Source organism: Mizuhopecten yessoensis, unplaced genomic scaffold (genome assembly GCF_002113885.1).
Source record: "Mizuhopecten yessoensis strain PY_sf001 unplaced genomic scaffold, ASM211388v2 scaffold3459, whole genome shotgun sequence".
NCBI lineage: Eukaryota > Metazoa > Mollusca > Bivalvia > Pectinida > Pectinidae > Mizuhopecten > Mizuhopecten yessoensis.
This window is the reverse complement of record NW_018405055.1, coordinates 876,895-900,033: the sequence shown is the minus strand read 5'-3', so window position 1 is coordinate 900,033 and position 23,139 is coordinate 876,895. Positions and strand designations below refer to the sequence as shown.

At 34.9% G+C, this 23,139-nt stretch overlaps 2 protein-coding genes across 5 annotated transcripts in view; one reads left to right on the top strand and one right to left on the bottom strand.

The window, feature by feature from the left end:
* The first annotated feature begins 2,432 nt into the window (after positions 1-2,432).
* On the top strand, positions 2,433-22,448 carry LOC110447577. Of its 4 annotated transcripts, none has more exons than XM_021493360.1 (5): positions 2,433-2,523; positions 8,604-9,059; positions 9,414-9,821; positions 11,215-11,720; positions 12,443-22,448. In XM_021493360.1, the coding sequence occupies exons 2-5, from the start codon at positions 8,612-8,614 to the stop codon at positions 12,572-12,574; spliced, it is 1,494 nt and encodes a 497-aa protein (XP_021349035.1). In that variant the 5' UTR covers positions 2,433-2,523; positions 8,604-8,611; the 3' UTR covers positions 12,575-22,448. The 4 variants fall into 4 exon arrangements, with proteins under 4 accessions (XP_021349035.1, XP_021349033.1, XP_021349034.1 ...); XM_021493358.1 differs by lacking the exon at positions 2,433-2,523 and adding an exon at positions 4,439-4,579; XM_021493359.1 differs by lacking the exon at positions 2,433-2,523 and adding an exon at positions 4,946-5,077.
* The window catches only part of LOC110447578 (fatty acid-binding protein homolog 6-like), a 35,366-nt gene continuing 33,641 nt past the window's right edge, over positions 21,415-23,139 (bottom strand). Inside the window, exon 4 of the mRNA XM_021493362.1 lies at positions 21,415-22,818. Coding sequence (XP_021349037.1) covers positions 22,768-22,818 — 51 coding nt within the window. The 3' untranslated portion in view covers positions 21,415-22,767. The remainder of the gene's footprint in view (positions 22,819-23,139) is intronic.

The following is a 23,139-nucleotide window of genomic DNA, read 5'->3' as shown; positions in this document are numbered from 1 at the left end:
CTACACGTCGCTGATCAATTCCATTCCTTTGTCTATTAATTATGATTCGACTGATAAAAATTGAAATGAGGTAGACAGTTGCAGTAAACTACTGTAGGCCCAAATGCATGCTAGTCATTTCCACCATAGACCGTCTTGTAAGACGTTTTAGGGGGACTGGGCGCGTTGTCCACCGACCGTTATCTGGACTTCCACGCGGGATACAGGACCATTCGTCTTGTGCATCTACGTAACCGTCTTCTAACTACAGCTGGGACCGCTCGTAATACGGTAGGCACTCATAATTGTTCCATTCACCCGAAAACTGTGAGAAAACAAACGGTTACGCGAGGCTTTGGCAGTGGATCAGTTATGGTCAGGGGAGGAATCTCTCATGGTGTAAAATCACCTTTGATTGTATTGCAGGGCAACTTGATGGCTGTAAGATTTCACACCCCTAAACAACTTTGGTTCAATAACTAATGAAATTTGTTTATGCGGATGATTCTTGACACCTTATATAATTCTTCAAATCATAACAAACATTTACCCTGCTTTTCTTTTTCTCTTCAGTATATATCATTTGATTTTATATACACCTTCAAAGCATTCATATAAACACGACAAGATCTTGACATTAATCATTACATCAAGGTGTAAAGTGTGTCAAGTAAGAAAAACCCACATGCAATGCCAATGCTTCTTTTAATGATCTTGCAACTTATAACCTAAAACAAATAATATGTATGTTATTGTATTTTGTCTCTTTACGAAACATGGAACTAAATTATCAGTGTTGAGTTACTGAAACACCAATGGTTGATGTGTCATTCGCCATTTCCTCTGTCCTTGTTTTGTGAGGACAGTTTTATCAATGTTGGGTTAGTAAACTGACAGTTTAACGGCTCAACTTGTCTAAAAAAAACGTCTTCTGGGGACAAAAAAAATACTCCAGTTAGTGCCCCTGGCTAGTGCGCGACAAGTCATCAATATTAGGGGTGGTAACTGGTGGCTGAAATGGGTTGTGAAGAAAGGCATATCTCTAAATGTTGTAAAGTGCCGGCTGAAAGGAGTGGTCGTATGTAACATAAAATAATATCTACAAAATCCAGCTTAGGGAAATCTCTTTTCACCACTTCAGAATAAAAAATTGTAATAAAAAAGATATATTTTACCATCTTCGAATGTAATGTCAAGTCTCGTGTAATTTTTATTATGGGGAATTAATAAAAGTACAATTCAGATTGGCAAAAAGATGTATCTGACTCATCGTATTTTTATCACTGTGCCTTTAAATCATTCTAAAGTTAAAACTATTGGTTTCTATTCTGGTTTTTTACGATAGAAGAACATTATATTTGCATTACTGGTTGATAACGGGTTAATAAAAACATGGTACCTGTATACAATTTTCCTATAGACTAGTGTTGCATACACGCACAGTAAAAGTTATCTACCCTCAAATTTGAAATGCAGGGCTAATTTTTAAGCTCAAAGTCAAAATTGAACGATATGCTCATTTGTGCAACTTGCATCAAAGTCGAAATTTGTAGGGTTGGGCGTCTTTCTTTTGTTAGCATGGTAACATTTCATTGATAATAATTCCTGAATATGTTGTACTGTCATTTTTGAAATTATTGAAATGTAAGACAATATTCCACATGCCAAGTGTCGCTACGCGGGTCGTCGGTTTGGCAGTATGAAGTATTCGCACACCACTGTACCAGAAACTTTCAGAGCATTCAACATGCCATTAGTTGGGTTGGCAAACTCAGACGTTTGGGTTGATGAGCATAAGCTATACAAGTGGGTGTTTTTTTTTACGTTTGATGTCAATTCATATCACTGATTAAGTGTTCAGTTAAAACAGAGCATTATATTAGATTAAGTTACATTGCATAAAACTGTAGAACGACGATTGGACATAAAAAAAGCGAACTCGGTTACTTCATTGCTATAAAATGTTCAATGAACATAGCATTTTCAGTAATAGCCTGACGCCCAATAGGAGAACAGGTACTGATTAATAACTTGGAATACCGCAAACAATAAAACATGCTCATAACACGATATTAAGCTTGATCTCACGTGTATGTTGGGAGCGGGGATACCGAAATACTGATCTGAGTAGTCAGGAGTAATGTATTGCTTGCATACATATATTGAATAAAACTACATTGTAACAGTTGTTATTGTATATTGACTGTACAGAAGTTCGGGTAAGGTTATAAAACAGGTAAAGAGTATCATGATTTCAGTTAACATTGTAAACCAGAGGTAATATATCAATACTCGCCCTCTTTATATTCACACTATGTATACACGTTGAACCTCACGTGGCCTTGGTATAAGCTTTTCTAATTCATCTGAGACAAACACGGTATTTGATTGGCCGATGGAAGTAATAACCACGGCATACCGTTCGCAAATTTCAGTACATAGTGCTATTTTTGTGGAATAACGATGTTTACATAGCGTGTGATACGAAAACAAGCTGGTAGCGTTAAATTAGACTTGACGCTCGATGACACCATTTTTCTGAAAGTAAGTACTAGTTTTGTTTCTTGTGCTCTAAGTATGTAGAGTTTGTTGATAGTTCTTGGTCCATAGTTAGTTCAACAATTATCAGCATATTTAATTGAAATTGCATCACCGTAAAGGGGTGTGACTATCTGTTCTTTCTGAAGTCAGCGTTTTCTTCTACAAATATCAAAACCCATTTGATTTTCTTTGATTTGTAATCTTTACCTGTCTGTTCCCATTCTGTCTCGTACCAATCTATCGTGAAGTACTTAAATATACTCCAAGTTCAACTGCTTCGTCTATATTTAGATAGGAGTGTCCAAATCTGCGGTCTTTTTTATCTTATACTCATATCATTGGACAATAACTCTGAACATCTGAACAATAGGTAATCATTTATTTTTACAACCATTATATGAAACAATGGATGGAATAACGCATGTAGAGGGTCTTACGTTGGGAGGACACCAGAGTAACCGGAGAAAACTCATGTGGTCGGGCAGGTGACCCAATACCTTTTCACGTTCAAACACCGGTCGTCTATCTACTGCGCCACCAGCCAAAACAAAAACCGACTGAACATGTTATAAAAAACCTCAAATGTAGACGTCTCATTTGCACACGGCGTGTTGCATCATAATATCGTTTCAATACATGTATTAACTAGGTCATGGACTTCCCGGTATCATTATATTCGTACCAAAAAACTGTAAATTTCCAATGGTCTATTTATGGAAGACACGTCATAGGTATGCACACACCCGTTACAAGTAGGATAATAGAGTCCCTCGCTATTATCTACAGAACATATATTCGGGTGTTTATTACAAAAGTATCAAGAAAGTACGATGGCCGATAGCGGCTGTCAAAACGCTCCTACTATTACCGCTGAAAAGTGTAGCTTTTGTCAGTTTCAAAGTAAACAGTCATGCCAAGGCTTAACACTTTACAGATCTTGATTTTTATTACTTACTGGGGATTAAGAAATACATTCGGGTGCTTAAAGCCTCTACTGACCATTCACATACCTTTTGACGATGCATTTCTGGTTAACAATTATGAATAAAATTAAGGCCTTTGCCGGCCGCGACACCAAAAGTAATTTACTAGACAGTATTCCGAAACTTTAGAAAATCTCCCGGATTTGAAAGTACTTCTTACAGCTAATATAATCAGCCTTGTTTTTTTTATATAGTTGTTTTGTTTATATTATAAATTTAACCAGCAGGGTTTTCAAATTAATTAAAACTTGAGGCTTGATAAGGCATTGCACAAATACAGATATTATATCTTGAGTGTTTTGTTTCCTATCATACCTTTGTGGATATGAGAGAGTCCAGAATTAGCCCAGAAACAAAATGAAAATTCGCTCGGACTGGCTATAATTTTAAGTACAACTTTTCTGCCGAGATTTCTGGATAAATATAAACCAGTCCAGACGATTTTCCATTTTTCCATTTTCCAAACTTAGTTTGCACACGAAAAGTTATCGCGTTATTCCTTTTTACATGGTTATTACAATATTTTCCATGATTTTCAACTGATTATTTCTCATTTCTTGACGTCACATCATTAATATTCTAATGTAAACCTAAACGTTTTTCTTCACACATTTCCTGGCCTATTTTCCTGTCGCACATTTATGTAAATGAAAGAAATATAAGGCTACAGAACCGAAACATTGAAAATTGTATAGGAAATATGGATATCTGTAACTGCAAACCATTGATATATCAACGTTCTTATATTACACAAATTGCCGTGTGATGAATTATCTTGTCGTGTATGAGAGACAATTCAATTCATTTAAATAACGTTCAGTTCTCACATTTATATCATGTGCTTTAATAATCAGGATTTTAAAGAAAATGTACATTTGTCATAAACATTTACTTTTAAATAGTGTTTGACACCACCTGCACTTTTCAGTGTTATAAGAAGGATATTTTAGACGGCTGCTATCGGCCTTCGTAATAATGCGTTCAAGCGTGGAGTTTATAGCGAGTGTTAGATACATACCTGGTATGCTAGTAACATTAGATCAGCCTTTACGATCGAGAGCCACCCTTTTCTGAAGGTAAGTATATGTTTTCTAGATCATCATGTTAGTAATAGAACAAATACCGACGTCGTTTCATGGTGGAAAATCTGACCATATCCTACCGATCGTTTGAAGAGTGTGCAATGTATATCTCGTTTCCAGTAAGCTTGAACATGTAGGACAATATTTTAGAATCGTCACAGTTCTTTTGTCAGATAACAAAATTCATTCCGACCTTCGAAGTACTCACAAACTAACACAGAGAAAAGGTATGGATATAACACAAGTGTAGACTTCAGAATGGTTTTCCCAGTACCGTTATAAATGTACATGTTGAACAATGGAATATCTATTTAAAGAAACACGCCATACTTACACACAAACACGCCCGTTCTGTACAAGGAAGACAACAGAACTCCATGCTATTATCTAACCGATAAAGGCTATGTTTGTTGAACCGTTTCCCACTATTCATTCGAGCTAAAGTGCCAGTTTTATAGAGTATGAAGTGACATTTAAAATATCAACGAACAGGTAAGTATTGTAAATAGACATGTAACGGGTGGTTGGTAAACACGCTGCTTCTGTTAGATCAACCTATATATTACAGGACAACCATTTCCTGACAGTAAGTATATACTGAATGCATGTGTACATTATCAGAATAACAAATAACAATGTTTATTTTTAGTATGAATCTGTAGTCGGTATGCTATTTCCCATTAACACGTATCTAATATGTATCGGCTCTAGACATTTCATATAAATAAAAACCTTTGTATTAATCAATACATAAATTCATTTGTCATGGCACATGTTGAGCAGTGTAATGTTTGATTTATAACTATTGTATAATACACGAATTCTATCGGGCAATACTTGGATGTAAACACAGATATATGGTTTTATCTTGATATTAGGCAATGTCTTGATTATTAGTCCACTACCGGTTAAATCGAGGTAAGGCTAGGTCTAGGATTGCGCAATTTTGATCCATTCTTCCGTCAGTCAGGTCCATATTCTTGTTTGGGCAATAACTTTGAAACGCCTGAATCTGGTCTGATGAATCTTTATAGACAGTATGTTACCTGCGATTCTGCGGTCCGTGTTTTCGTTCTCAGATGTCATTTTTTGGAGGGAACAGGACCGGGAAAAACGTATCCCCCTGAGCAGAAATATGCTTTCGCATTCGCTCTATCGATGATGTAAACGCTGTGTGGAAGTCTCCCCTTCGTAAACTGGCAAAACACTCATAGAAGCATACCTTTTCCCAGAGAGCATTTTCTTAAGGAAAGGAAACAGAAAGAATTCACAGGGACTTAGATCTGGTGTGTTATAGGGTGGGTGGTCAATCCGTACTACTTTATCTTGCTTGCTTTAAAAGCACCTGTTCAATATTGGTTTTGTAGGATGAAATATAATTGACATGAATTACCAGGATGCCATTCAACCATTCACTTGGACGCTTTTTTTCATGTAGAATCTTTTAACAGGCTTCAGTACTTTGTATCTGTAAACCTTGGCAGTGTAAAAGACCCAGGTCTGAGTTAGTAACTGAAATAACTTTCTTGAGTCGCAATAACCGTACTTTTTAAGCCGCTCCTGGCGAGAGCCGGGCGGCTTATTAATTCTGTCCAGAGAACGAAATGACGGACCCACTTCCGTTCGGGGTGCGTGCGCATAATTCAGTCGTGCATGCTTCCGCTATATCGTTTCGTTATCGTAAATAGAAAGTAGAATCTCTGACACTAACCTGTGGGTTACATAAAGTCTTCTGATACTCTTCTCAAAATAATAATCCAAACTTTAAATAATTGCTGAAAACAAAATGTTCATCTCCGGTGCATTCTACGAGTGTTGTGGTGGTGAAATTCGTGCACTAGGTTTGAGCGTTTTAGCAACTCGGATTGCGGTCTGAGGAGTGTTACGCGTGTGAAACACATATGATACGAGAAAGCACAAGTGAAGACTTTCAAGCATTGACTTTATCTGTAGAAGGAAGAAGTAAATGTATATACCTATAAACCGTATGAGTGATGAAGTATAACCTCTATTTTGATGTTTGAAACGGGAACGTAATATGACATATCGTGCTTAGGATGATAACGGTAATGGCTCTGAGACGAGACGATATGTGAACTGTGTATGTTTATCAAACATTTCTGTAACACAGCATGCTATTTCTTGTGTATTGATTTATGAAAGTGCAACAATTTAAGAACATGACACAATAGCCGCGCCGTGTCAAAATAGTATCCAATTCGGTGTAAGGGAAATAACTCTTACGTTGTTAAAGTCACATTGAGAAATATAATTCAAATATATTCCAAGAACATTTGTGAAATTTTGTATATTCAATGACGGTAAATATAGTCGCTACATATATTAATAATTATATATTGATATGAATAAAAAATAAATAAAAATAAAATAGTACAATGTCTCTTTTCTCCATGTTTTCCCACTACTGTTAATTAACCTTCATTTCACAAGCACAAAATGCACCTATTCTTTATTATCCATTCACCGATTGCCATTCTGCACGTAAATGCTCATGTCACATCATTGGAGGATGCTATTTAATGAAATTACAACAATGCGTCACACTTAAAGAGGGTGAAAATAAGAGGCGATTGATTTTGAAAATCCCAAAGGCAACATCATCACATGACCTGATTTTCAATTAGCAGAATACAGAACACATATCTGAGGTATTTTAGTAGACATTGATGCTCAACGTGTTACTGAAGCAATTAGATTTAAAGTGGTGAGCGGCTGTAATGTCACACTGACATAATTCTAGTTCAATATATTTTAAGCACATTTCTTTGCATTTTGTTCAGATGCCTTCAAACGGGGGATTTATCGGGCACAAAGTGTTACTAATTTCAAGCACTTGATCAGAATGTGATGTGTGCTGCCATTTGAAGATTACATGGCAGTGCCAACCTTATAAGCTATCTCAGAAACAGTATAAATAAATGAAATAAAATAAATATACAACATTTGATATAGCGCCCTATCTAGCTAACATAAGCCACTCTAAAGCGCTTTACTGTACATAGAGATACTGTTTTATACAGTCAATACAATTATCATATACATCAATCAATACAATATTGAAGAATTCGCAGGAGCTGCCTTATCAGGCGCTAACTACTAGTCCTATGCCACCTGACTGATATCTCCCTATGTGTGTTATGCCTGTGTTTGTACTGGAGATGTATTGTGTTCTGTTTGTAGTGGGACCGTGCTTCTAACGGTATCATTTATAGTGCCACCTCACTTGAATGCTACAGCACAGATACCGCAACATCCGCCCCAGACCATTTCCACTCCACCTGGATTGTTGGAGGTGTGTTGGCAGGAGAAAAACACTTTCTCTGAATATCCATGCGTACGGCGACTTCGGGGATCGAACCCCGGTCGCCTGCGTGGAAGGCCGGAGTGTTAACCACTCGACCAATCCGCCCATTGCGATCGTCGTCCTTAGTTATTGCTTTCACAGCAGTTATTTTCTTCTTTGATTCTGCATCAACTGTGTGTCCTCTCTGTGTTCGTCCACCTGTTTTCAGTGTGATGGCGGAGGTGCCTTTTATGCTACACACCTCTGCATGTTTCTGTTTTGGCGGTATCTGTAAATCACACCGTGCTTTCATATAGGAGCGTATTTCAGATTTAGTCTCAGCCTTCATTTAAGCACTGAAAAGAAGCCACTAGTCACAAGTGCATACCATTCAATCATGAATAACTTGTTCAATTCTTCGCACGGGAGCTGCGTATATCAGTTTAGAAAGAGTAGATATCTTAATATTTGTTATGGTTTTTGTTCTGGTGTTGTGCACTGTAAATAGAAGGAAAAACTACTAATAGTTTTTGTGATTCTTGCGTTTGATCGAAATAAAGGTTTGGAAGAATTATATCCTAGCTTTCACATTGGGTCATACAGGCTTCTCTGTATCAAGTCACTTTAAACAGTAGAGCATATAATGTTGTATGTAGAATGGTATGCTAAAATGGATTATTTTTTTTTTTATATAAAATTTGCTTTCTTTTAAAGATGACAAGATGGAAACCGTGGATCTAAAATTTAGTGCCTGCCATTCAGTAAATGCCCAAGTACATAATGACAGTAAGTCTGCACAGGAGCAGGCGTTTGGAACATGTGTTTTACGAACACGCCCGTCGTTAGTGCCTGGTCGGCGATACAAACTGATAGTGGAGGGAAAAGGAAAAGTCGACATCTTTGTGACCCAGAATACAGAGACTTTTGTACAACAAACTAAAATTACGTTAGACAAAGACACATACAACACGCATATCTACTGCATGCACATTCAGGATGGTATGTTCATGTCAGGCAGCGGTACCACCGATCTATTTTTGGAAGAAGAAAGCAAACCAGGCGATGGTCATACTAGACGACTGAGAGCTGTGGAGAATGACACAGAGAAGCCATGGCTCCTCTTTTTAAACGTTCAGGGAAACATCAGCTTAATTACCATAGTGACAGAAGGTATGTTAGAGTTACCGTGTTAGTATATCTGTCATTTTGATTTGAAAAGGAACAAACATACTCATACTGAAACAGGCTATATTACATCATTGGATTATGTGATTAAGTGCGCACTCTATAAACCGTTCTATATCAATATCTGCTACGGATATTCTTTCCAACATGTTTTGCTCAATGTTATTTTGATCTCAAGTGTATTCCAATTCAAACATTGTTTAACCGCACTGTTTAGAACCACTTGTTTACATAAGCAGGATGACAAATGTGCTATAAAACATATTTTGTTTATGTTATATTTTAATATCATAAACATTTGCAGCTTTTCGATTTGATTGACTTCAATTTTTATTTTAGGTGGTGAAAAGGAAGATCAGCTAACCTTTAGTGATGATACAGAAGGGTGTCAATCGGAGCTGCTTAGTGCAGACAAATCTACCTTTAGACGTAACATTGAGGATACGTCTGTTTGTTTTGGAAACAGACTATTGAAAGCAAATGAGGAGATAAGATTAAAGGTGACACGAACAAAACATGACGGGGTCTGCGAGATAGGAGCAATGTCCGAGGAACATTTCAGTCATATGACCTTATCAAGAAAAGGTTTCGGATACCAGGTAGTTTCGAAATATCTGACACAGCCCGTTCTACGAAATAACGTACTACATGAACCAACGACCAGTCAGATTGTGGTCAGCATTCCTATGGTAGAGTCCGGATTGCCAGTGTTCATGTTTTCGGGCTGCACTCTGGATTTATGTACAGGTACTGTAATATACACTGCAAACGCCTAACAAACCTTACGTTTAAACGCGTAAATTATCTCATTCAGATATTAGAACACGTAGGTTATCCCGTTTTAATGCGACAATCATCTCGTTAAACTGATTTAATTCTCTCTTTTAAGCGCGTACGTTTTTTCTCTTAAACACAATACTTATCTTAGAGCATGGAAACAAAATGGTGACGACAGCTGTCAGCAACTATTTTGCTATATGTCACCATGGTTTCGCATGCAACTCAAATAAAAAAATACATTTGCTATTTAAAACAGGTCACGCACACACTGTTACTTATTCATCTAAACAGATACCGACGTATGTCAATAAGCGTTCTGATCAACATCATATCGCCATGTGTCGGTAAAAGTTGTTTACATTGTAATAAAGAAGGTGCCTTTGTCGATAGTGCCAGTAGATTTACATATTCACACTCAGTGTTAAAATATGCTTCATATGCTGTTATAGACAATGGCGTGAATGTATGAAATATACTGTATGACGTCAAGTGAATCATGCCGTGAACTTCATGATTTTGAAAGTTTTGTGGGGGATTCTCTTAATTTAAATTACGCAAAGAGCTTTATACACGGCTATTTATCTTTCAAGCATCTACAATTATTTCAACTGAATGTTTGTTATATCTGAGATATATATGTTTTTTTATTAAGTGAAACAACTTACCTTATATCTATTTTAAGTCTCGGTGATTTCCTCGAGATGCCTGAAATGCAATCTCAATTAATTAAGAGGTACAAAATAGACTTTCTCCCTCTAGACAAACAAAAAATTGCTTTATATTCTCCTGTTTAATCTCTTTTCATTTCTGATCCCTTTAATAAGATGTGTCCGTAAACAACCAATATACCGAAATCAGCAATTATTATTTTCCTCTTTACACTTAATTCATACACAGTGTTCTATGGAAAATATGAATCCGTTTTGCACATATCATATCCATATAAATAATCAGGGCTTTTTTTGCTCAAAACATACACTACCACTTCTTGTTAATCTAAGGGATTTCCTTCTAAGAATAAACATGTAGAATTCAGTCTTCTGTTCTTATTATATAAGTTACGGGTGGGCAAGGTGAGGAAGGAAAATTCCTCGATGCTCTCAGATTACAATTTGAAAACATAACTACATACATTTGCCAAAGTTGATTCACATTTGATATAATTCAGGTTAAACAACACTGATACTTTACTTGTGTTTTATCGTTATTATCTTGCGTTTTAGCGAGATAATTCTCGCGATTTAAACAAAATTACTTTCGTAAAAAGCATACAAAACTATTTCATAATCTAACCAGCAGTATAAAAATGCATATCAGAACATAAGGATTATACTGACCAGATTACTTCCTATTTTTTCAGATAATCCCAGTCGAGGTCTGTCAGAGGAGACGTCTCTAAAGGAAACTAATGAAACCACAAGCGGAGTAGGTGAACAACTACAGCAGGTACAAAAAACGCTGGCATCTCTGGAAAGAAAATTGAGTCAAAAAGAAAACAATGACAATGAACATAAAACGCAAATTCTAGATGTAATGAAGGCCGCTCAACACGAAGCTAAATTGCAATCTACTTCTCTGTCTGAATTGAGAGACCAGCAATGTGAAATGATGACAGTAATTAAAGGTACACGGGGAACAGTCGAAAAAACAAACGTTCACGTGAAAACGATCAGCAGCAAGATAAATGAAGGGTTGAACAGAAAAAATACGAATCCGCGTGATGACAGATCGCTTGAAATGTTGAGCAAATACATCAGTCCAAACTACGCTAGAATCCAGAATTCCCTCTGTGAAAATGAATTTATGGATTATTTGTTACAAGACGGCGTATTGACAGGACAACAAAACGAAGATATCAGAAAAAAGGTACCCTGATTACAATTAATATACCTCATCTCTATAACAGCTTGTCTAATTTGGATCATATGACAGGATAATCAAACATCATGTCGCCCTCACGAGCTCGAGTTTCCCCGGACAGATTTCCCTTATTTGGAGCCTCTCAAGTAAAATAATAAACACCACAAGTGTGTTCCGAGTGACTGAAGTAGACGACAAAATGGCGCATCAACCTGATCATTTTTACCGTTGTGTTATTGTTTCATTTCTGCTTAATAAAATATTTATTGACCTTTTTGTAGGGACAAACGATTCTGTGTTTCTCCACTATAATCATATGACATTGATTAATCTCGGAGAAAAAAAAGACTCGTGTTTCCTTTCAATAAGTGCAATACAAGTATTATGTTTAATGGGTTGTACAGAATTTATACAGTATACTCCAAATCAATTCAGACTTTTGTTTATCCAGGATGAATATCAAAGGTTAAAACATAATTTCTGATAAAAAAAAATAATCTTCTGCTGTTTTATTTTTGTAATTTATTTTAAAAATACACATGATATGTACATTTAAAATTGAAATGTTAATATATTTAAAATGCGTTTTTATTAACTCGTTGATGTCATATTTGTATAAGAACTTATAAAAGAAAGCCTTTGAAATCATTGCTTACTTATTTCTCTCCAGTGTCAACAGATACTGTGTGTTTAATGGCTTTTACTATAGTTATTATTTATCATTGCAGAACGAAGGCGGAGACAGACGTAGGAATTTGCTTGATGTTCTGAGTAAAAAGCCAGTAAGTCATCTACCTAAAGTTAAGGAAGCTCTTAAGAAAAGTGGAAATACACATCTGCTTAAGTACTTTGAAGGATGACAATGCAATATTTATAGAGGGTGTATAAAGACTGACAATGAACATTTATAGAAGTTTTATAAAGACTGACAACGAACAAGGTGTATTTATTCTGTGATGACGGCCCATAACAGATTTGCATATATTTTCGTGTATGTTCATTTCTGTTGATACATAAAAAACAGGTTTACTGAAATAAGTAATGTACTTTTGAAGTTTGATGTTGGCACTATACAGTATATGATTAAAACATGATTACCACGTGATATCATAACGTGATATTACAAACAAGATTTTATCATCACGTGATATTACTAACCAGATTTTGTCATATCGTGATTTTTTCTAGCATGGTTTTTTCATCACGTAACAATTACATGTACTAACATGGTTTTAAGTATCAAGTGATATTACTAAAAAGATTTTATCATCACGTGATATTTACTAACATGATTTTATCGTCACATGATATTGCATGTACTTGCATGATTTAAGCATCACGCAATATTACAAACATTGTTGTATCATCACGTGTTATGACTTACTTTTGATTTTATTTTTTGTATAACTTGCAATAGTCACTCGGCGAGATTGTAAGCATGCATAGGTCTTAATGTGGGTTTTAACAGTGCCCACGTGGTCGAGCAGGTAGTCGATTACCTTTTCATGTTTAATCGGGGAATCAAACCCTGGTCTTCTTGGTTCAAAGTCGAGTGCGCTATATAACACCCGATCACCTGATTTTATAATGTTCCTTTAGCGATATGAGAATTTCAACATATATAGTTCTATCTCTGACGGTTACACAAATAATGCTGCATAGTGTTGTGTTCCGTCATGATAAATTCTCTTTCTTATGCAAATGAGGTGATCCTTTTTTATCGTTTTTTTATCCAGAATATGAATATTTCATGATGTTTTTATAATAATGCGCGTTAAATGACCAAACAAGACAAGTAAGTGACAAGGGAAATAACTCGTGAATCTTTCCTGAATAAACACAGGACCCTTTATGTTTTTTATGTCCTATAATAATCTGTGTTGTGGAGATGACTATGTTACACAACTTATTTGATTAAATAGTGTTAGATTATTGATAACTTACACATTGATTTAATGGAAGATACGAGTACGGCTGGTACATCCTTCCTTAGCCCATGGTTTTGCTGCATTATTTTTTAGATATTTTTTCATTTTTAGGTTTTTCATCTGTTTTCCGGTCTTACTTTTAGATGAGTGTTTCTTGATAAAAAATTAATGTAAACGTTTCATTGGTTAAATGAAAGTTCCTTGTTTCGTATCCTTAGGAAAGAAAGTTTCGTAACTTCCTTAGTGTCCTTAAACGTATGATTTGATACATTTTGATATTGTTGTTTGCATATATAATCATAATATAATGTTTGTTTTTGTTTTTGTTTTGTTTTGTTATGATGCCAGATACCTATTTTGTACCTCTGACGGTTGTTTATAAAGTCACCCCTTTACTGTTGACTACATGAAGTACTTGCAGAAGGATGGCAGGAAACAAATGTCATCATTTTCCATAGTCTTAGTTCCGAAAGCGTAGCACATGCCTCCTAACACTATTTTTGTACATTTATATTTAACAATGTCTATCATATTTACATGTATTATTTTGTGTTCAATATTGTGCAATAACACTTTACTAATAGAGATTAATATTTTATTTATATTGAACTATTACTTGTTTTGTTTGTTCCCTAGTTAGTGTTTCTGTGATTTTTAATTTTGACAGTCATCTCATTGATATATTGCAGTAAGTTATATCTTTACGAGGACCGTGTTTAGGCATAATATTTTCCGAGTAGTTTTCAAACTGCAAATTTATCACAGCACGAACTTGACATGATTTTCTTGTACAAAACCCAAGCCATATACATTATATTGATACCCATAGAACAATCACATATGTGTACAGTATGTTAATACTATAGATCTGAAAGTTATATGTTTAAATATATTGAAAATAAATACAATCGATGGGGCAATATTATTAAATACTTCTGTGTAATTCCAAAACATGTATAAAGTGTCGCTAAACCACTATGTATGTAGTGTCCATATAATATTTGATTTGGCTGATTATCGGAAATATTTTGCTAAAGAAGACATGAAAAGCATTTTGATTATTTTTCCAGTATCAAAGAGTTTCTACTTCTGATACAAATGAGCTACATTCATATGGCAAGTACCTGGATGCTTTTTTTCCATTATTTTGCTTGAACTCGATGTAATATTAACCGTTTAGTTGAATAAGTGTGTCTAATGCAATTTCGATTACCTAAATGACATAATGTATATCTTAATTGGTGTGTATATGTTGTGCACGTATATGTACAGGTAACATTATCGTCCTGTTTACACGCATAGTAATACAAGGTGAAATCCAAGTTTGGTCACGTCCTCAAAGAGAGTTACATGCCAACAGTCATAATTGATCTTCATTTTTCGAAAGACCTGATTGTAACTATGTCAGGCATCATTGAAATATATCAGGATATTGTTATATTTGCAGCAGGCCCATGAATATTGAGTCATATGTGGCACGTAAACACTGTAGATGGGCGAAACATGGATCTTACTGTCAAGAAAGGGAAAGTTAAGAACAGATAATCGAAATTGTAATGCCTTGCATGCAGTTTATTTGAAAGTGGCTGATGTAGAAGAATATGTTAATTCCACGTGGTCAATAAATGTCGTGTTATTAATGTCGGTACACGTGGAATTGACGGACATTGTTTGACTAGACCTGTGTACATGCCCTGATACATGTAAGTTATTAAATGGATAAAACCTTATAAAAAAAAAGCACACAGGGTTAGTAGGTCTACTGGAAAGACTTGCCAGCGAACTCAACAAAAAAATGGTTACCCAGGAATTATACAACAATAAAGACGTATGATTTTATGTCCAATGGGTTCATGTGAACCTTGATTATGATGACACTAGAAATTAGAGATAATTTATATATATCAACAATAGTCAAAATTGTTTTGCTATTGATTTGTTATATTATAAACCAAGAACACGTGAATTAGTTAACTTCGATAATAGTGACATATATCAAGTAACAGTTAGTTACATGACATAGTCATGATAGAAAAAAAAACAGGCGTCAGTGCCACATCGTCCCTCTACACTCTACAGAAAGGGTTGTTAAGAAAATTAGGAGAGTATGTGTAATACCCTTGTAATAGACCACCTACACACATTACAGCACTAGTGATGGCACAATACACATAGTTACTTATTAAGATATTACTTCTACCATTGTCGTTACAGACAAACTACCCGGGTTTAATTATACAGATCATAGTTGAAGGTAGGTTTCCTTATTTCTGTGTTAAATGTCACAGGTGCCATTACTCCTGGCCAATTACATGTCTTTCGATTCACAAACACTATGAGCTTGAGACGTCAACATAAGGTGGTGTATATATTTATTAGATATGGGAGAAACCAAATATGATTGATTAAGATAAATATCCAATTTTCGGAATAGATCATCATTTTATATCAATATAATAGGATAAATTCGCATCCGAGAATAGTATCAGGTTACAATAAGCAAAAGCAATATCTTGATATACGTCTATCAATAATTATTTTTTTCTGCAACTTTGGATTTTTGAAGTATAAATTTCATGATAAGATAAATGTAACGATTAAGATGATTAAAAGGATATGAACCTCCCTTGTTTGGTTATAAACTATTTTGGAGAATCATTGAGTACTTGATTCGCAGTATCTTCGTTGAGTTTGGTTTCATGATTTTCCAGCATTCCTGTGCATACAAACTCTTAACCGACTTGATAAGAGTCTGAATTTATTGACGAACTTATCAGGGCTGGTAACAAAAAACTTGCCAAATCCTTCAATTTTACTTTAAAACATACCGATGCTGTGCTGTCTTTAAAAAGTAACACATTAATTGACCACGTTGATCATATATATCTTCTAGAACTTGGCAACAAAGATGCTACAGACTATATAACCTCAGTTGTTTACCTGGATCTTTATATCAACATGACCAACTGTGGCGGTCTTTTTTACGAAGCATGATGATTTTTGGATTGTGAACTCTCCGTTTCATGACAGTTACATTCATGTTTCTACATGTCACAATTAATTCGGTATTTACAGCAATGCAAAACATATCCTGATTTCCTTGAAAGATGTTGACTGCTTGTGACTGTTGACTAGCATACATAGGTCGCCATCATGATCTTATTGGGATATTACGTTTCCTTGTGCGATATCGATGTTGATGTTTTGATTACGCTCAAAAGTGTGCCTTGTTGTTTCGTTATCACTAGCACGGTTCTTAATTTCGTGACATGACTTTACTTGGTTTTTAAATCAGTCAAGTGTGTCTGGTATTGGGTACCACTGAATTTACATGGTTCAATGAAAAAGATAATTGACTTATTTCAGCTGACCGGTAACTCAGTGGACAGTATTAGAGACTTGGATTTACCTGGCGATGATGTTACGTACATGTATACACTTACATTTATAGAGCACAGATGAAGAAAATTTGATGTAATTGTTTCACCCAATCTCATGGTGGCTTTGCCTATAAAATGTAACTGTAATAGTTATTGTTTTATATAGATCTCTAAGTCCCAAGTCTGACACTCTGGTGTACTATTCAATTTCACCAGCTCGGGTGGTACCTTTTTACATAGACTTTTTACATTATCATCATCATCATCATCATCATCATCATCATCATCATCATCATCACTATCATCATTGTCATAAGAAGGAGGGAGGGAGGGTATAATGGGGTTGGTGGTAGATTTTTGTTTCTAATTAATAAGTAGGTTATTGGCACATACACTCGTCTCTGTCAATGATTCTAAACAATGAAATGAAAACTCTCGTGTGGCTGATGTAATGATGTGTAGTCATCATAGATTAAACTTTAGTAGTCTATCCCTGTGACTGTTAGTGCCTTTGTAATCTGACATCAGATCCTCATACCCTCTGTTACACAAACCCCATCAGGTCGCCCCAGCCATAGTTTCTCCTATACCAGGGTTCACACAGGTAAAATTTACCCGTAGAAAAGTCAGTATGGATACCGACACATTTATTATCGATAAAGAAAACCTACATTCTTGTTAATACCAAAGGTACCTATCATGAATGATTAATTATATATAGTACATATATTTGTCTTGTTTACGATAGTTCCTAGATTAATATGAGATTCAACTATATTTTTTATATATAATATAATATACAATTAGCCTTCGGTTACAAGCTAACCGAGGAGATATGCAGTTAAAACAGCATATTTGATGTAAGTAACTTCTGTTTGTTTGTGTATTTTTGTATTGTATTATTGTTTCATGGTCTCTGTAAGATATTGTTATATGTAAATGTTCATGTTCTTGTCTTGATCAAAGGGCAAAACGCCCTGAAAATTTGACAAATTTCTTTGTCTGCACTGTCGTTATTACTTCCTTGCCCATATATAATGTAATATATACATATGTGTATAGTAAAAGACTGTTTATCTATAAGACAGAGTATCATAAATTTTACACCACTAATGCATGTGCATGCATATACATGCACTGATAATTAAACAAGTTATCGCTCTTTTTTTATATTTGTTATCGCTTATATACTCGAAAAGAAAACTTTCATTTGAGCATGATATTAGTTTAGTACATGAGTCAAAGTTTAAGAATACTGCTGCAATTATTTTAAGTAAGAGTAAGAGTTTAAGTAATAGTATTTTTAGTATTTTAAGTACTACATACCATGTAGCATGTTTTACAATCTTTTTAAAGTGGAGAGGCAGGGAGAAGTTCACAATATGTACTAACTGATCAAAACCAGACAATGATTATGATAAAGAGAATTGTACACTGTATCTAACCCCAGTGCACACGCTTGTGAACTGTAGTTCACTTTACTTGTCAACTCCAGTACATTAGGCTATCAAGTTAAGTTTGCTCCCAATTGTAGATCATTTCAGATGATTTGTAGTATCTCGATATATTTAATAATTTCAGTCCTGGCGGCTAGATAAACCCAGAAAATTGAATTACAATAACGTATCTTCGTTGTCTGGTAATTAATTGTGATAAAATCTTAACTTTAAACACAATTTGTATAACTGAATTAGTATACACATTGCACTTTTAAAATTGCGAAATTCGTTGCGGAAATATTTCCTCAACAACTGCCACAATGTTCTTCATTTCCAGCCTATGGTATTATTTCGGATAATTTAACAGCATTTTCTCTCTCTAATTTTCCTGTGTGTAAGATAGAGCTGTACATGGTGTAGGAAACTATCTTACACCCCATTTCACGTGACAAGACGTGACAATGGCTCAACAATGACGTGACATCGCGAATTTGGAACTCTCTGATGCCCCAATGCGGAAAATGCGACGTGATGAAATTAAAACCTTTTACGATATATTTACCGTACACGTTAGAAAGATGTGATTTATTTTCTGCGCAAACATTGTTTGCAAATATTGGATATGCTTAATCTGGCTGGCTGATTCGTTTTCGTATACAAAGCTCAGAGTATAAATTGATATTTTTGAAATGGTGGCTAGTCCAAGCGCATTTAAATGGTTTCTGGGCTTATTCTGCAATTCCACCCTCGGGGTTTTTAAATTTGGCAAAACTCTCTGCAAAGCCTCGGGTTTTACTAAATTTGAAAACCCCTCGGGTGGACTTGCCCTATCCTACACCACTGGGCTTGAAAGAGTCTTATAATCTTACTTACATGTCGTGACACCGCAACGTTTCTTTTTATTTTCGAGATATGGGAACACAATAAATCTAACTCGATTATACATTCTGATTTGCATCCACTCGCGTGATGAAGTTTATCGTTTGTGCATGTCCTGTGTTTCGAGTTTTAATCGAATGGCCAAAAACATAATTAATCAAAACACGTAGTAAATTTCCTACACTGGTGGTAATCATTGTAATATTCCTGAAGAAAAACTGCCAGTCCTTTTATTTGTCGATACGTGGAGGTAAAGCTTTAGATTAAGTGTTAGCGGATGTAACTTTTAAACGTAACAAAATCTGGTATGCTTGATTAAATGGGTAGAGTTCGATAACAAATTGCATGTAAAATAATGTATTCGAACCTATCACGACTGTAATTTGAGTTTATTGTCTTCTTGTGTTTTTGGAGCGCGTTTTATTGTAATTTTGTCTTGTGTTTGAATGCATATTGTACATTTGATCTTCTCTGCAATTGAACAACTTTCTGCTCTTCGCGAACTTCTCTGATAGGTTTCTTACTGATTTGTTAATTATGTGTGCCAAAATGCAATATGATATATTGGTAACATTCCAAACACCTGGGGTTTGAAACTGTTTAAACTGGTTTACAAGAATGCCATGTACGTAAGAAAGGAAACAGGTATACTTGTTGACGTGATTGGAAGGGATCTTTTATGAAATTGAATTGTCCGTCTCTCTTTAGTTATTGCGAAGGTAGAGGTGATAGTTAGGTTCCTGTTTTTGGAATTTCACTACATTTCGAACCTTCCAAATTGTATATGTCATAATCAATTTAAATGTATATTTTTTTGTCACCATCATAATCCCTAAGTAGATCAATCTCTTCGTTTCTAGTGATGTCAAATAATATACATTTTCACAGTAGACGATCATTCTTATGAAGTTCTACATGTGATACATGCTGTACATGCTGCACATGCTGTGCATAATTACACAAAGATGACATTTCCCATCAGATCTCTTCATTAATTGAAGTGTTGCTTCACATATCTTATATCTCATGTACTGCATTAACCATTTTGCGGTAGCGGCATCAATTTCTTCGCGATGATCTATATTTTAAAATATCTATTTATAAACTGACAACAATCTTGGTTTTGAACTTAAATTTCCCATAAGTTACGTAAAAATAACGCCAGATTGTACTTGGCGCCCTCAATCCACTTCTTCTTTGGTAGAATATAATCTGAAATGATAGAATGATATCGTCGTTTTCATTCCATACCCTGTAGGTTGAGGCTGAAGTAATTTGTCTGCTTCATCCCATCGCATGATCATAAATGGATACTTAAAGGACCCCTTGTAGAATTGTGCTCATTATACAGATCAAAACTGATCTTATTGCGCCGTTACAACACTTTGTATGATCAACATCAGCTCCAAATTATTACGTCTAGTTATTTCTCTTCAATCCTGATGTACTGTAGTGTTATTTTCAATTTAGGTCCAAGACATGCTTTCAAATGAAGATAAACATTTAAATGTATATGCATTTTTTTATTCACATTTTCAGAACTGTCAGTTCTTAAATAATACGACTTTCTATTTTTGGGATCGTTCTTCAAACAACTTCTTCGCAAGGATATCATTAAACAAGTACTGAGACAAAAGTTTTGTTATTTTGATTGTTTTACTTATCCTAATCAAACATTCACGAGAATTTGAATTCGCGACCGAATTTGTTTGTTGATAAACATGTAAATTACATTAGTTATTCTAATGGTTTCTTTATCTTTGAGATTTCAAATTCGCGACTGAATCTTTGTGAAGATAAACATATAAGTTACATTAAGATTTCTCACGATCACTTTCTTTGTAATTTGATCTATTATTTAAGACAAACTACTATTCTATTTACATATTCATTGTTGTAATCGATGATTGCTGGTCATGTTAAAACTTGAATTAAGTTATTCTCTCTCAAACCAAACCTATTGTCAACACTGCAATATGATCATTAACAGGTTTGAATAATACAAGTCAAACTTAGGTGATTTTAATAAAATATAAATAAAGATATGAGAAATAACAAACAACAAGTCTGTATGCATGATGCTTAATGGATTAAGTGTTTATTGTTTAATTGAATACACTGAAAGCCCATGCGAGGTCCATTAAGACACTAAGATAAACATGGTACCTACACAATATATCGTCGTTTAATTCACGGACACGCCCACCTTAATGGGCGGTGCTGTTACTGCCAATCTAATTATAGTGGTAATGCAGCAGCCCTCTCTGACCTGACAGTTCCACATGTTACAGTACCATCAAGATTTGTCTACATATCAGACTCACGGTACCTGTATTAGATATATTACAAATAATATATCACAAATATATTGTATACATTTCAAAACACGTTTCAAAGAAATTATTAAAAGAATAATAATTAGATATATATTGTTTCTTAATTCATTTTAGAACGTGCATTGTTGTAAGTTGGACTGCAGCTTCATTTAGTGACATACCATTATTGTCCGTTTCTAACCGCAAATTCGATCAACTTAATTTAAAAGTCAGCAGAAACGTACTCATTGACCTTATATTAAAGTACTTCAGATCAATTTAATTTTGCAATAAATTAATTTCAGTACAAAACACGCTCATTAGTCGGTGCACGTGGAATAGGTTATTGCGTTGTAATTATAGTGTAACATGTGTTTTTGTAATGATCAGCAACTAACATGCTGTGATCACCGACGTAAAGTAAGAGGTTGTCAACAGAGAACAGCATGTTGCTTATAAGTTCTCATTAAAATACCGAACAAATTCAACAGAATTGATGTCACAAACTCAATACATCTTGTAGGGGTACATGGCTTCAGACAAGAGTACTTTATATATCAACGTCATCGACAACCTCATTCATGACTACTATAGATAGTTTAGAAGCATCCTATGGCATTTGCAAAACTTCAAAAGACTATCTTTCCTACGAAAATAAAAAACACTTACACGTCTTTGAAAGAAGAAACATTGTCCAGACATACGCTCTACAATCATCAGATAGCAAACATTCTACAGTTAAGTTTACATATTCCTGTATTTAAATCATGCATTACATTGTTGCGTGTATTAAGATCTGATCCACGACAAAGAATAAGCTAGATGAATGAAGCGTAGAATCAAAGCTTGGTTTAACCATGTCTCCTGAAATCTGTCTAGCAATGCCACTTAGAGCAGTTCACAAAACAGAACAATATTACTGCAGCCTCAAGGCAAACAACATGGCGTTCGGTGTACATAGAAGAATCAATTATGTCTGTCACGAAGGCACAACATGTACAATTCTCAGCAGTACACGCGTAGTGCTGACGCAGTACGCACATAGCTAGTTTTGGTGACGTACTTAGCTATATTAGTCAATGAAGGAATAGTTGCATGATCCTTTCACTAGTTTAAACTCGCTTGTATGTAGAAACCATGGAATGACCGCACATCGCCGTTTTCTGAAAATTATCAATTATCAAAATATTATTTTCTTGATGGTGTAATTAATAGAATAATGTATGATAGTGACTTTGGACATTATTTTCTATATAATAAAAGTATGCATATAATGAAATCACATACTAGCTCTATACAATGACCCAACAGAGAAAGGATAATTAAATGTGTTTGATATGTCTACACATAACCCCAATTGCTATTGAAAAGAATTACGTTAGTGAAGGCATCAATTGGCCACGTTATTATCGTGTGTTGACATTTGAAATAAAGACAAATCGAGAGTAGTCCGAGAGATGCTATTAGTCAGACTCGACTTCTAT